The 15,271-nt window shown below is 37.9% G+C and overlaps 1 protein-coding gene across 5 annotated transcripts in view; it reads right to left on the reverse strand.

Moving 5' to 3' along the window:
• LOC136946506 (paired box protein Pax-7) overlaps window positions 1–9,066 on the reverse strand; it is a 44,115-nt gene extending 35,049 nt beyond the window's left edge. Inside the window, exons 1-6 of one of the 5 annotated variants that reach the window (XM_067240866.1) lie at window positions 9,019–9,066; window positions 8,657–8,725; window positions 7,902–7,934; window positions 7,296–7,531; window positions 6,747–6,891; window positions 6,456–6,584 (exon numbers count right to left, since the gene is read on the reverse strand). In XM_067240866.1, coding sequence (XP_067096967.1) covers window positions 6,456–6,584; window positions 6,747–6,891; window positions 7,296–7,531; window positions 7,902–7,934; window positions 8,657–8,711 — 598 coding nt within the window. In that variant the 5' untranslated portion in view covers window positions 8,712–8,725; window positions 9,019–9,066. Of the gene's footprint in view, window positions 1–6,455; window positions 6,585–6,746; window positions 6,892–7,295; window positions 7,532–7,901; window positions 7,935–8,656; window positions 8,761–9,018 lie in introns of those variants that run through there. The other 4 variants (XM_067240865.1, XM_067240864.1, XM_067240868.1 and 1 more) reach the window with 4 other exon arrangements.
• Window positions 9,067–15,271: the final 6,205 nt, after the last annotated feature.

A 15,271-nucleotide genomic window follows, 5' to 3' on the forward strand; every position in this document is an offset into this window, starting at 1 on the left:
TACAAGTCTTACAAGTGCCACTGTCTCAGTCACTATACTGCCTTCTTCCCCACTTGTTACTACATTTGCTAAATCTTTCAACTTTGACATGACCAGAACAACTGCGAAATCACAAAAAAGCTAGGAAATAGATGATCCACTCAGGTAATATTTGTGTGGAATTTCTTCAATTCAACTCAGCTAAATGTGTCTTCAATACAACATTTTATATTTTGGGTCTTTTATAATGGTGGATATGTAGTTAAAGCACATGGTGAGCTTGAATGTTCTTGTGGTATGAAGATTATATGGTTCCAACCTGTGCACTGTGAGCTCGTCATGGTCCTGTCATTATAGGCTAGGTGTAGGATGAAAGAGTTTTCAATGCCTTTTCTACCTTGAGCCTTCTCTCCGGGTTTCCCAGATGAATTACATGGGACAGTGAAATGAATTGGACTTAACTGAAGCCATCCAGACCTCGGGAGCCCATGCCAAATCCCTATACACAGTGGTGTCTAATAAACCAAGTCATGCGCAAAATATCAAGTTAACCTGTCAGACAGGCAAATAAAATCGGAAACTACTCCTGTATTTTAAATATTGAGTTATCCACACTTATAGGCCCTTTTCCTTTATGTGAAGATGATGTAAACTAACGTATGGTAACTAATTTGAATCTCGCAACATATTTTACCATGGCCCTTATTACTCAAATGATAAAAATACACAATTAAGTTGAAAAGGACAGTAACACACTACACTTTTGAAATATTGACACATCATCATCACGGGAGACTTCCAAAATTATTGTTACATCTCACCAAGCACTCAATAAAGATCAGTGATGGAGTGACATTTTCAATGAATTTGTGTAGCCATATTTGTATTCCTTACAATTTATATGTTTTCTATTGTCCTCTTGGCTATCGTTTGCAAACGGAGCTTAATAGTTACCCAAGGCTTCTGACTGCCCTGAACCTCTTTTTTACCATTTGGTCTTTGTGAAATGCTTCTCTATTGTTAGCTGATCAGCCTCCCATTGGGCCACCAGACAAGATTCTTGGCATTTTGTCGGCCAAATGAAAGCGGGATTAAGGAATGGCTACTGAACACTCCATGGCAAAGAAGTGGGCTGCTATTCTCCCATTCACAATCCCTTCCCAGTTTAGTAGCTCTTCTTTAGATATATTTGTTTTCTCAATGACACCATTGATGCTGCTCGAAAAGACACGAAAAAAGTTAAATCAACAAGGGGTGGGAGCGCCTACATGACAATTTAATGCAACTAGTCCCTCTTGTTAATTTACACTTCAAAAGTTGAGTGGTTGTGTTTATCGAGGGTCCCTTGGACATCCAGATATATTCTGAAATTCAGGCAAAGAGTAAGATCTTAAAACCATGAATAAGGCTACACTTTTCTAAAAGTAGGCTACACAACATAGAACATCGGAAGGACACACTTTGTTAGAGTAGGCAAAAGTTTTCCTTGCTATTTTTGATGTCTTCCCATCTAAAATTCCCCCATCAACGTATGACCTTTAAAAGTAACTTACAACTGAAATGCATTTCAAGTTAATTAAGAAATGTTTTCTTAGAGTCAAAGATAAAAAGATTTAAAAAAAGTACTATAGCCTACACCATGATTACATTTGTGTTTGGGGTCGGGGTTGGAGTACATTCTTTTTAAAGTTATGCTGTTAGAAAGGATTAGGGTATACATGACTTTATGTTGAGGAAATAGTTAATGCCTAACAGTAGACCTTTTAATTTTCCAAACAATCCAAAAAAAGGAGATTGTTCATTTAAAACCCACCAGAGATCCAAAAAGTATGAGGTTATAGCATGTGTGCCCAGATAGGCCATGTCCCACATGGCAAAAATGCTTTAATTAATAGACAGGCAAGCTTGAAAGCAGCACTGGCAGTCTGTAATATGATGAACTCCCATTGTGGCGATGTCACCACGAATGTTTCTGATAAGCAAAAGCACCCAAGGATCAAAGACTATAAGCCTCTCAATTTCCTCTAGCCGCTTCTACTTTTCCTCACCTACTTTTTCTCCCCTCTTCTCTTTAAAATTCTGTAACACACAACACAAAATCCCTTTCATGACAACCACAGGGTCCGCCTCAGGTTAGCGGGTCACCACAGCTTTTGGATCTAATTGCGTATTAATATTCGACGTGATAAAGAGGCTTAGTTATTTCTCAATGTCTTAATAAATTGACAGTAGCCTACGCAATTTATCATCAATGACTATATTTCCCAAATCCGCCGATGACATCCAAGACTCAAATTCTTAAAGGAAAAATATTTCTGAATGATGTCGTGCATGGTGGGCGTTCTCCTCTGAAATAGTGGTGTTCAAAGCGAAGACCCCTGCTTTAGGTAGGCTGTCTGTCAATATAGCCTACCTTAAAAATAGAAGAAAAAAACAACAACAACAATTGTTGAATAGGAGTGTCTGGAATATTTACAAATGGGTGTCCAAAGACGCAAGATCAACAGAAATGTGAATAAATTGGTTAATATGCCTACCTATTAATTTGCCTTAAACCTCGTTGAGCAATGCGTGACTTTGCCATGTTTATTTCGGGCTACTCTCACCGTTGGTCTACTCTGCTCATCGCTCGCAAGATGAAAATGCAGGCTAGCCTACTATTTATTACATGGAAGAGCTGTAACCTATTAAACCCTTTTGAATGATGAATTATGGTCATTTATTGCTGGTTTGGCTAATTTGATTTGTTCCACGAATTACGTCACTTGGTTTATCTGGATTTCATGTAGGCTAATACGTCTTTTAGGGTTTAGCATATCCGATACACATTCAAATAATTTTGAATCTTAAAATCAGTAGGCTATTTCTAAACCTGAAAGTGGAATTAATGATTTATAATGATATTTTCCGGTCAGCTTGTGCGAAATCCACACCAACATAGGTCTATATTTCAACCTATATAATTTGGCATTTTAAGGGCTATTCAAGTATTCCAAATAGCAAATAGGCATATGATAATAACCTATCAATATTTAGGCTACGTTTTACTATTAATGTGTAGGCTATTGCTATTCTTTTCATTTATAAAGCGGCCATAGCCTATTAGCTTACTCATAATAGGCTACTCAGGTTACAAGTTGCCTATTATGCAATATTTTTTCTGCTTGTGCAAACCATCGGGAGTAAAATATTTATTGCCTCTTGTTTTGGTTTTGTAGATGTTCCTTAAAAATATTGTCTTGTAAATTCCAGAAAAATTCAGATAGAGGCAAAGAAGGGGGAAAGGGGAGGTTAATCCGAGTTTAATACATTGAAGCACAGTGCAGGGCCAAGGCTGTGATGATTGCGTTATCTCTACCCAACATTTGGGTCTCCCTCAATTTCAACCAAGCCAAATAGCTGGGAGAAAGTGCAGATGGAGTCACTCTCGATGCCTAAGGAAAAATGTTATTAATAGCTAAATAACTTCCTCATACTTTGACTAAATCTCTCTCACACCATTCCAGATGGATTTGTTTGAAGTGGTCTCTCGACTCATCCAGTCGATCCTTTTCTTTCAACGAAGCTTATTTTAGACTCCTAAATATATTTTTGCTTTCTCTGCGGAAATGGAAAATGATGCCACAATATGCACTGATTATGAATGTCGTTGTTTGTATGGCGTTTCTAAACTTTTCCAGGTTTGTTTCAAACTATTTAGTCAGTCATGATAGCCCAGAATTACTGCAATCGTTTGTGATCCCCAAACGTAGACTACTTTGGATGGATTGTGTGAAGCGCTTGTCATGTGAAATGTCGTTTGAAATTTAAAGCAACAGAGCGCGGCCGTGTCTAAGTCCAGAGGTTGACTGACATATTCCTATCTCCATAGTCTTCATCATTTCATTTGATCCCACTCACAACAGTTACAAATACGGTTGACTCGTTTGATTAGTCTGAAAACCTACAGGTAATCCGCCTGTTTGTTTAAGTGTCGACTGCCCCCTTCTACACAGATTATTCAAGATGGGTTTTATGTTGATTTATCAAAGCGCAATTGTTCTTTATTACAATGTAGCCATGCCCCCGTATGATGTAGTGCAAACCGTGGTCTATAGAAAATATAGGTAGGCCTACTAATCGACTCACGTTTGGAAGATGATGATTTTACATAGATTTTATAGGCTGTCCTAGTATAGCCGGTGTGTCTCAGTTTATAACGCGTGTAGATTATGATTTTATGTATGTTTTAATTTCTTCCAGATTTTTTACTGCCAGAATAGCATAAATAGACTAGCACTCCCTGCTGTCATAACTGTCTCAGAATCCTAGCATGTAGTCAGAAACATTCTGCAATTTTACCAAATCAGAGCCAATATTGGCCTACATCAAAAACCTCGGAAACCCAAAGATTTTGCATAAAAATAAAATTGGAATGAATAACAGTGATTCTTTTGAAATGCAGTAGGCCTATCAGCCTACTAGCCTACTAAAACTACCCCCGCACATTCTGGTTTGCTTGCAGTCAATGAACCATTATTTACTTAAATGTTTTCCAGATTCTAGGATGTCAGAGGAATATAGTCGCAATAATGCAATCCAAAACAAATATAGAATATATATACACACAATCTCCAAAACTATAAAGAAACCTAAAATCTCATGAATTTGTGCCTGAGGCTAGCCGCGAAGTGAGCCGTTTAGAGATGAAAGTGAAAAGAAATAAAAGGCTCAATTTAATCTGCTTTAAACCCCTTCAACATAACGTTTGTGCTTCAAACTCCAAGAGTGAGGGCTGATAGGGGATAAATACATTTCTTACCATGCCTGCAAGCTATAACACCCCTCTCCAACACAGACGCCCATTCAACAGACACCGGTTTCATTACGAGCTGTAATAAGTCTTAACATTATTAAATGCCAGCCGGATGATAGAATGAAACATGCAAAGAGATGGATCTTTTAAAGAATTAAAAAGGGGGACAGTTGATATTCTGGTTTCAACATGTCACTGTAAAAGCCCAAACATAGAAATATGACTGAGGGTGAAACTGAAACGTGGCTTTTTTTTCTGCTATGGGGCCTATATTACTGTACTTCCGGTCTGTATTTTCACTGTCATTTAACTCACTTTGTCGGTGCATACGGTCAGATTATACTGCTAGATAGTCTAGCACAGCCAAGAACTCAAATCAAGTGTAGAGTACTGACAATCAAAGTGCCACATTCCACAAGCCCTTGAAGTGGGTCAAGTTGGCCATGGCCAAAACGGTTGTTGTAATATAAGTATCATGCAGAGTAGCATATGCTTGCAGTTCAACCCATTGCCCTTTATAGGATGTATGTCTATGAGATGCCAAATAAGAATTTGTTCCTGCTCAGGAAACATAAACAATTAGGCTAAGTTCATGACACAATAGCTTGCTAACATAAAAGAATGAACACGTGGTTAGGAAACATGTAGAAAGTAACCACCCACATAGAATAAAATGCAGTTAAAGGGTGAATATAGCTCGATTCTAAAATGAGAATTGTTGGCAAGACACTGCTGGCACTTTCAGCACACATTCTATTGCATAATCGATTCCAACAGACTATTCTTTAATATTACAAAACTGTCAACCAGCAGGATGGATTGAATAATTCATTTTTCCTCAGTTCCCTTTTTGGGCTTTGTCCTTTTCTTTGCAGGTTTTCGAGGGCGAAAAAACGGCCAAATCACCATTCTTTTTTTCACTGCCATGTTTTGGAGGGGCTTGCCTTTGTATTTCAGAACCCCTTCGTCAATAGAATGGACGTCTTGAGGACTGAAGTTCATCGTCAAGAGTTTGTTTTTTCTCACAAATGCTTTTGTGCAAAGGTTTACACAACATCCAGTCCACAAAACCTTTGATCATTTGGATTTCATTTCATTTATTTTGATTAAAAATATATATATTCTCAATAAGTGCAATAAATAATACAATTAACGTCTTAATGGGGTTATAAATATGAAAATATGTAAAAGTTCTTTATCCATTAAATTGATCTTGATTCATAAAGCTTCTTAGGCCATACCTATTTCTCATAGGTCTATACATTTATACCTCGCTTAGCACATGCAGGACGGGAAGCGGAGTAACATGCTGATCGTAATTGATTGTCACATCGGTGTCCCTTGTCAGTTGACATTTCAAGGGACCGTTTAACCAGTTGCAGAGGACTCTGTTGTCCAAATGAATGCTCTTTTAAATAGCCTCCCCCTAGTTAATGCTCATGATAAATAATTAAGCAGGTCTAGTTAGTAGTAATCGTCTATATTGGCAAAGAGCTTTACTGCAAAATCACGACCGTATATAGTAATAACATTTGGTCCCATTTAAATGAATTACATTATAAGAAGATAATCTTTAGGAGAGAGGTATAGGTCGATCGAATCGAATAGGCAGACATGGAGCCGACATATTGGGTATGCTTTTTCAACAGCAACAACGCGTTATCCATATGAAATAGGCTACCTTTATCACCAAGAATGCCATCGATGCTGTGTTTGGTTTTCTTTTCTCCATCTTCATCCTTTTTATCGCAATCGTCTTCGTCGTCTTTCTTCCCAAATCGAGCTCTGAGAACACGACTTATTGAACTCACTACGAGAAAGAAAATAAATTGAAAATGAATTAAGCAAACAAATGCAAAACTGCACCTAACAACTAAACAACATATCGCCTACTGTAACACTAATAGGCATACAAATGATAGGCAATTTACGACTAACAAAATTCTATAAAGACAGTAAAAGGGTTGCTTACCAGATGAGGCCTCACCTGAAGGAACTGTACTTCTGTCACACACCCCGTCTTTCAACAGCTTGTCTCGGATCTCCCAGCTAAACATGCCTGGGTTTTCTCGCTTGTATTCCTCAATGCGTTTCTCCACATCAGGCGTTGCTACCTGCTGTTGGATTTAATTCGTGCAGTACAATAGCAAGACGAAAGAAGAAAGAGAAAGAAGAAGAGGTAAAATAAATGAAAAAAAGTGTAGAAAAAAAGTATAAATGTATAGGCCCTAAGCCAAAAATAGGCCTACAGCTGCAGTTAGATTTTGTGTGGCCCATAATGCACGGCCTATAATGCAACTATTATAGCTAATGAATAATAGCCTATAATACCATGCAGGCTATAACGACATTAACCGTAATAACAATAATAATTAGGCCTATAGAATATCAGTTGTTATTATTATTATTGTTGTTGTTATTATTATTGTTGCTATTATTATTATTGTTAGTCTATTTTTATTATTATTATTATGACTATGCCCTCTCGTTTATTATTTTGCAAAGCCTTTAACCTACTTACTCTAGGTTTGCTTCCACCAATCGCTCCGGGTCGGATTGAACCCGTTTCTTGATACCGACAAAGAATTTTGGAAACGCAGCCGTGAGAGACTCGGAGTTGTCGAGAGATCACACATGGTCGAATACCGTGGTGGGCCATCTCCACTATTTTGTGACGGATATGATTTGGTAGTGGCCGTCCATTGATGAACACTCCGCCAAGTTGATTCACTCGACCTTGACCCAGGGGAGTTGACACTGTGCAAAGAAAAAAGAGATATACAGTGAAAACTTTGACGCCAATGCGTTGACACATCAAATATCCTAAATCCTAACACCTTTAACGGAATGTGTAGCCTACTGATTTACAGTGATTATGTACTGAGTTACAGTAATGATGTGAAAATAAATCAATGTCAATTTAATGCTGACTGTCCTGATGAATTCTAGCCTTTCCGAAGAACGTATAGGCCTACTTTTATGCGTTGTTTTTTATCAACATTATAGGCCTATATTAGATGATCTGTTAGTAGCCTAGTCCTAATTCATTTTTCCCGACATGTTAAATATTAGGCTATACACACATCAAATGTGTCCTAAACAATCATTAGAATAAAGTATATCTTACCCATGCAATTGTTGAACGCCATCACGGATAGGCCTAGATATCATAAATCTACTGTTAACAATTTGACAGAAGTAATGTGTAATCTGGTTGAATGTCCTCTCTAGTCTGTACTGAATTACCAACAAAGGAATCGTACAAGACAACGTAAAAGGGTTCCGCTCTAGGCTATTTGTCATTAGTCAGATAAGACTTGAGTGTCCCATCCGGCACTGAAGAGGCTCTGAAGAGCGTGGCCTCGTCCGGCTTCATTATTCACCGTCATGCTGTACAAATATTGATGTAATCCATTGATTCTTCGTTTTGCTGTGTATTTTACTTTCGTTTCCAGCATCAGGACACTTCAATAAATCCCGGATCTTGGCTAACTTGCAACCTTCGTGTTTTGGGGGATTTATTGGCAGCACTTGAGCACGAACCTTGCTTGGGATACTCAACCATGGACGACCAGCAAAATGCGAATAGTTCTGCATGAGTGTAATTTATAGTGACACAATTGGCTACTACAATAGCCTAATCGAACTCCCAAACATTCGTCGATTTAACTGCACGCCCCAGTTTCAATAAATTAAACAAATATTTGTTTCTCTAAACATTAGACAGGCAGGAGTAAATAATAAAAAGAAGAAAAACTCTCACATTTACTTGCCTATAATGACAACAAATAGGCATACCTTTCAACATGATAAAATGTTTTTTGTGTTCTGTTTAATTATATTTGATGATATTTAGCTAAATATTGTAAGTTGCAAATTTACCTTCCAGGGGGAATCCTGTGCGGGGATAGTTCTGTCCAGGCGCCGGTCGCATCATTCGTGGTACTGTTCCTGGCAAAGATGACATTCTACAGTTAAAAATAACAGGCACAATAAGGCCAATATTTCATCTGCTAAACCAAATCCAGACGCGTTGGTGATAAAGATGAAAATATACAGGAAGTCCAATGTGCAAACGAAGAAAAAAGAAAAAAGAACATCCAGAAGGGATGCACGTCTGACCACTAACCCCCCAAAACGCTAAACACATTTGTTTCAAGAGCACGGTGGGGGGGAAGGAACAAAATAAGACTGCTGCGAACAAGGTGCAGTGTGTGCGTATGGAGGAAGGGGATGTCCCTTACACTCTCAAATGGGCAAAGGTTACTTAATCTGCGCAGTGTTTTCCTAAAAGGTCTGGTCGTTTTTGATGGCAAACTCTGCTTGGACGTTGGGAGTAGTTTAAGTGGATAACTTTGGCGCACGGGCGTATAGGAGGGGAGCTGTCGCGCGCACCGATAGGCTGTCGAATATTTCTTTTATTCATGAGGGAAGACCGGAGACTAGCCAAGTTTTTTCCAGCCAATCCAAAAAACGCACAAATATTTATGCGTCTTTCCATTCCTGGCACGCGGCTTCGAAACCAACAAAACATTTGATTGATTAAACAGCCTTTGGTGATTCTTCTATATACTGCATGAGATAAGCCTAAATATGACATATTTTGCATTTGATTTGGGTCACTTTAGCCTTGAAGGGTTTAGTTTGTTCTCACATTCAAGCATGTATGTATACACATAGGCCTATATTAGTTTGCTAAGTCAGTAGGCTATCTTGGGCTGAATGCTGGCCATGTTCAAGCCCTGTTGTCAAGGATCATATAGTATTGCATCAACAAGTCTGATTAACATCATAATCATCCAATAAATAGTCAAATTTCAAGCGACAACATAGATTCAGGCATGCTATATTATCCTAATGACATTTGACTGTAAACGTAATTAAAAAGTCATCCCAAACCAAACGCAGAGCATCCACGAGGGACTTATGAGTGATACTTGCTTACAGAACACCTCAGATGAAAATCACTGGGTAGATAAACCACACCTTTTTCTCATTTGCAGCAAGTGAAATGGAAATGTTTGCTTGTTTTATAGTTTACTTACCAAATTAAGACATAACAAGGTGTCCTAAATGATCACAGCAAGGTTAGGAATAAGAACAAAAAAGGCTACAAATCGTGGAAGTCGAAATTATGATTTCATATATCTGGGCCTATATAGTCACTAAAGCTGAAAAAAGACTCTCCAGTATAGGCTGAGTCGGGGTTTAGTTTTGTTTGTTTGATTTCATGATTATGTCAACCACATAATCCAAATAGGCCTACAGGTTGGACATAAACTATCTAATTTGACTTTTCAAAATGAGCAAGACTCATGCCTATATTCTTGCATTTTTATAGATGATGGATTTGCTTGCCGGGTCTTTAACCTCGGTTAGGCTAGTAAATTGTAACTATGTTGTTATGTCTATCAAATTGAAAGGTAATGCGTTAACTGTTTCTACAATATCACACGGTAAACCCGTTTTAACTGACAAGCGTTGACAGGCTACCCAGTCACTAACCTGTGGCTACTGTGTTTGCCTTTCAGACCAAGACCTGGATAGATCTAACGTGTTCCACCTAAAGCTGTCATAGCCAACATACCTGTTTTAAAATAAAATCACGATAAAAATATTGTAAAGGTCTACGTCAGATCCACAAACAATGGTAACGCTGTTAACGTAGTTTAAACGTCCAGTCTCAGCTGGTGCGTTGTAGTCTATGGCGCGAAATGGCCTATAACCAACCCATATCTTACAGCCTACTTATTAGTCTATTGAGTATAAGTTTTAGACTAAAATGTCAATTCTTGCTAGAAACGGTGGTTGTGTTAAACAGACTCTAAAGGTTGTTTAGCACAACCTTTGTTGTGCTAACCCAAGTTCCAAACACTAGGCTATATTGCGTGTCACCGGGCATAACATTTCTTAGTAAGCCAAAAGGTAGCCTAGGCTACTGTTAAAATCTAAACAAACGATAAAGGGTTCTCTGCAGTCTTATCAGTTGTCGGTCAGAGCGTGCAGAGAACATATAAAAACCGTCTAACACACAAAAAAACGTAGTTGAGGCAGATTGAGTAGGCAATGGTTACATATAGTAGGACGAAATATTGAGACCTAAGACAATGGTCACATCTCACTTCAACACCATCGACTTATCTCTCTCTCAATTAAAAAAAATCATCGTGGGCAACTTTGCTTTGTGTGTCATTGATTATCTATGCAAACAAATGTGTGACAGTATCCTTTTCATATCAAGGTGTTTAATTATCTAGGACCATGTGGGACACACCGGTAGATATTGTATTGTGTGCTCAGAAAACATTTTGACAAGAGAGTGAACAGGTGCATACAAACAAAATGTCCCACCCCTGAGAATTGGTAACCAACCACAAGACATATTATGGTCTGGCCAAGGGGCTCCCCAGCTGGAAGTGTTTAGAGGTGTTAAATCAATGTGCTTTGTAATGACATCCTGTCACCATTTATCACTTAGAGCAGGAGGAAGGAATGTCAGTGTTACACTATGATGTAGAACTTTCACTCACAGGAACACTATGTGTGTGTACGTTCCCTTTGCTGTCATACCTGTTGTGCGGGTTGATTGGATTCTCCTCCTGTCTTTCTCATTTTGTGCACCTGTTCACTCAACTTTATGCATGGAAAATTGCATCAAATTGTGTTTTGTGATATATAGGGAGTTACTGCTACACATATTGAATACTACTACACTCTCTATTGATTGATGGGAAGAATGGGAGGTTCTCTCTTTTTATTCATCTCCATTCCACATTCCCTCTTTCCAGCATGCAGACCGCTTTATAGTTTTCAAGAGATTTCGTTTTTTTAGGTTGCTTCAGTGTACACTCATTGAATTTAATTTACCTCCACAAAAGTATGCAATATACAGTAGGACTAAGAGTGTAATATTTGAATTCCTCTTGGCAGACTGTAAATAAGAATTTGTTCACAACTAACCTCAGGTTGAGTAAAGGTAAAGTAAATTCATTGTAATAAAAGTGCAACTACTTTGATGTATTGATTGCATTAATATTTAATTACCCATTGCAACACCTCGGAACCCCTCTTCTTTTGGAGAGCGTGTGATATAAGCAGCTGAGGTCATGGCGAAGGTTGATAATATCCAGTCAGTGACCCAGCTGGAGTGTCATCCTCTCATGCTAAAACTGCACCTCCTTTCATCTCCCTTTTCTTCCGTCTCAGACAGGGAGAGAACTATGAGTGTGGAAGGGTCAGGGAGCTGAGGACTCCGGGTGCATGCACTGGCACGTTAATTCATTTTTTGGCATACCTGTCATCTCCACAACAAGAAATTATTGAAAATACAAACCCATCTGAAGGTCATTGCTGCTATGGCAGGTTTTGTTATTTGTGATTTTTGTGACTCATACAAGTCATGGAAATAGATCTGTAGATCTTACTTGATGTACTGAAATGCACCATACAAGATAGAATATCACTAACACAACTGGGCTGAGATGGTTAGGGCTTCGGGCTATTAATCAGAAGGTTGTTGGTTCGATTCCCGGCTGCGCAAAATGACGTTGGACAAGGCACTTCATCCAACTTGTCTCGGGGGGGAATGTCCCTGTACTTACTGTAAGCGCATCAGCTAAATGACTAAATGTAATACAGAGACAAAAATGGACAGACTATAGTCATTTCAGCAGCCATTTGCTATTTTCAGTGTTTAACTCTATTTAAACTAGTCTTGTTGCACCTGGATGGAATCTATGACCTACAATTTAATGCAAATATATCTTATCTATTGTATTTAATTGAAAGAAACAGTTAACACATTTAAGTTGTGTCCCAAGAGCAAAGTTGTGACCCCCACTTTTGACATAAGTTCATCTGATTTTCCTAGCATGTGATAGACTGTTTGGTTGTTTTGGTATAATCAGTTAGAAAAGCTTGCCTTTGAAAATGTCAAAAAGAAAGGACTCTGTTTAACATAGATAAAAGTAGCAGTCTCAATTTTCCATGCTGTCTCAATTGGTTTCAGTAAATCAATCTGGGTGACCAACCCATGAAAAGTGAATCATTTGATGCCCCATATGCCTTCCTCACCCCATCCACTCCTATCCTACCATCTACTTCATGTGTGAGTGTGTTAGAGACTCTTCACAACTATTACCCATGTCATAATAGAGACACCTTCACTTTGTGAGCTAGATTCAGTTGTATTGTTTAACGTAGAGTTTGGTTAGAGCTCAACCATATGGCGATGTATAAAAACCAGTGGGATTTTTATTGTTGTAAAAATGACCATATGAGTGAGAAGAACACAACACACACTGTATAAAAAGGTGGGAATGACTTGTTAGTGTGAACACACTGCTTAACATTGAACATAACACCGGGAGATCTGCAATAATAGTTTATCAATAGTCATTAAAATATGCCATCTAGTCTGTCAAACTAGCAGAATCACTATCTCTGTTTCTTTTTTTTCCCCCATCACTTTCCTAGATAGCATAAAGATCTCAATGAACATGTGAAACACAAATGTTTGCACAAACGCTAATCCAATTGCAAACAGAAAGATTCCCATACAATTTAAGCATTTGCAAGTTGTGGAGGCCAACTTTTTCAGCAACCATGGTCAAACCTCAGTAATCTCAATTAGGAGTGGGGTATTTGATACAGCGATGGTTCATAAGCCATACCCCATTCTCAAGCTATATGAGATGATTGACTTTGGATTTTACACCACTGACTGCCAAACCATTATTTGTCGGTGGCATCCTAATTGTGTCTTAACCATACTTAATGGTGAAATTTGACAGTGTAATATCACCAGTACAGCTGTGACCATCTTCTTAAACACAACCGCACTATGCTACACTCTGTTGTAGAATATTTCTAGTTTTGGCTATAGATATGGAATGAATGATTAAAAGTATGTTGTTCAGTATGTGATTGGAACTTGTTTATGTAAAACGACATCTATTTCTCAGTCCATATAGTATCTGTTCAGCAGACATGAATTTAGCAGAGTCGTTAGGCTAATCAGAATCACTGATACTTTTGATACATAACTTTCTCAATAATGTAAATACATTGGGATAACTTCAGTGACCTATCCAGTGCACCCACAGTACAGCAACATTGACAGCACATAAAACATAGCTAATTTCTTATGGTGGGGTATTTTTTACTCCTAGCCGGAGTGTTATCTGGCCATCCAAGCATCGCTAACTTGTTTTTTCACATGCGATTACGACTGGAACAGGCTGTCTCAGAATCAGAATGAGCATGGGACCTTCATGAGGGGCGTGAGCCACCTCTGGAATCAATGTCGCCATTTTGTGGATCATGCAACACAGATCCACCATGCAAGATGCATTTCTTTTGCTAACTAATTATCTGAAGTGCCTATTCATTGCCCAATTTTTCACAGGAGTAAAGTGGACAGCGTGATGGTGATGCTGTTAAGTTGAATAACATCTTCAGGCTTATTTTGGTACAATGTTTGTATTATGACTCAATGACTCTGCATGTTTGGCTATTTGATCAACCCATTGACTTCGCTGCCTGAGTAGGCCTAAGCCAGAATGGACGCCATTCCCACTTATGTGAAGAAAAGACCTTCCTCAATCTGTTTTTAAAATAGGAATGTGTTAAAAAAAAACTAAACTGAAAAAAAAGAAATACAAAGAATATTCTACAGTATGGAGGAAGATGATCTATATGGGTACAATAGTAGGGAAGCTCTCAGCCAATTAATGAGTTATGAATGGCAAACAGAGCAAATAACCAGATAAGGTAATTAAATGTATGTTACAGAGTAATGGACATTAAACATGCAACATTAATTAAAAAAACTGTTTCCAATCCAAAATTGACATTATTATATCCATTTGATCAGCTTTACTTGAATTCAAATAATCATTTTCTTCTAAATTCTGAAACAACCGTAGTTAATAGAAGGGTCATTAGATTCTTCAAATATAGAGCCCACTGGCTCTAGGATCACCAGGTTCTGGTAGATTACTCTAGTATCAGGAAAATCATCTAATCATCTTCCACACAATTGATAGTTTCAAGTATGTTTTTATATAATGTTGTAATTTGAATATTTTATTAATAAACTAAATTATAATTAACCCATTGGTGGAACAACTAATTTATTGCTGGACAATTAATAGGAGACAACTAAAAATAAATCAGGATATACTGAAAAGTATACTTTGCTCGCTAGTGCCCTGGATTTTTTATGCGTTATTGCCACCTACAGGTAGCAGTGGTACATAACTTGATTTAAGAAACTTAACAGGAACTTGATTTGAGAAACTTAACAGGAAATATTTATCTTTCACATAACAATTTAACATCACAAATTACAATTTAAATAATATTTTGAAATGCGAATCAGTGTATATTTCCGAAATGAGATTTCGTGAAGTACAGTTGTTTTGATTGATCTAAATTTAGTGGAAGAGGATTTGTCCTTTCACCCTGAGATTGAATGGTAGTTGGACACCAGTAAAC

Source organism: Osmerus mordax, chromosome 7 (genome assembly GCF_038355195.1).
Source record: "Osmerus mordax isolate fOsmMor3 chromosome 7, fOsmMor3.pri, whole genome shotgun sequence".
NCBI lineage: Eukaryota > Metazoa > Chordata > Actinopteri > Osmeriformes > Osmeridae > Osmerus > Osmerus mordax.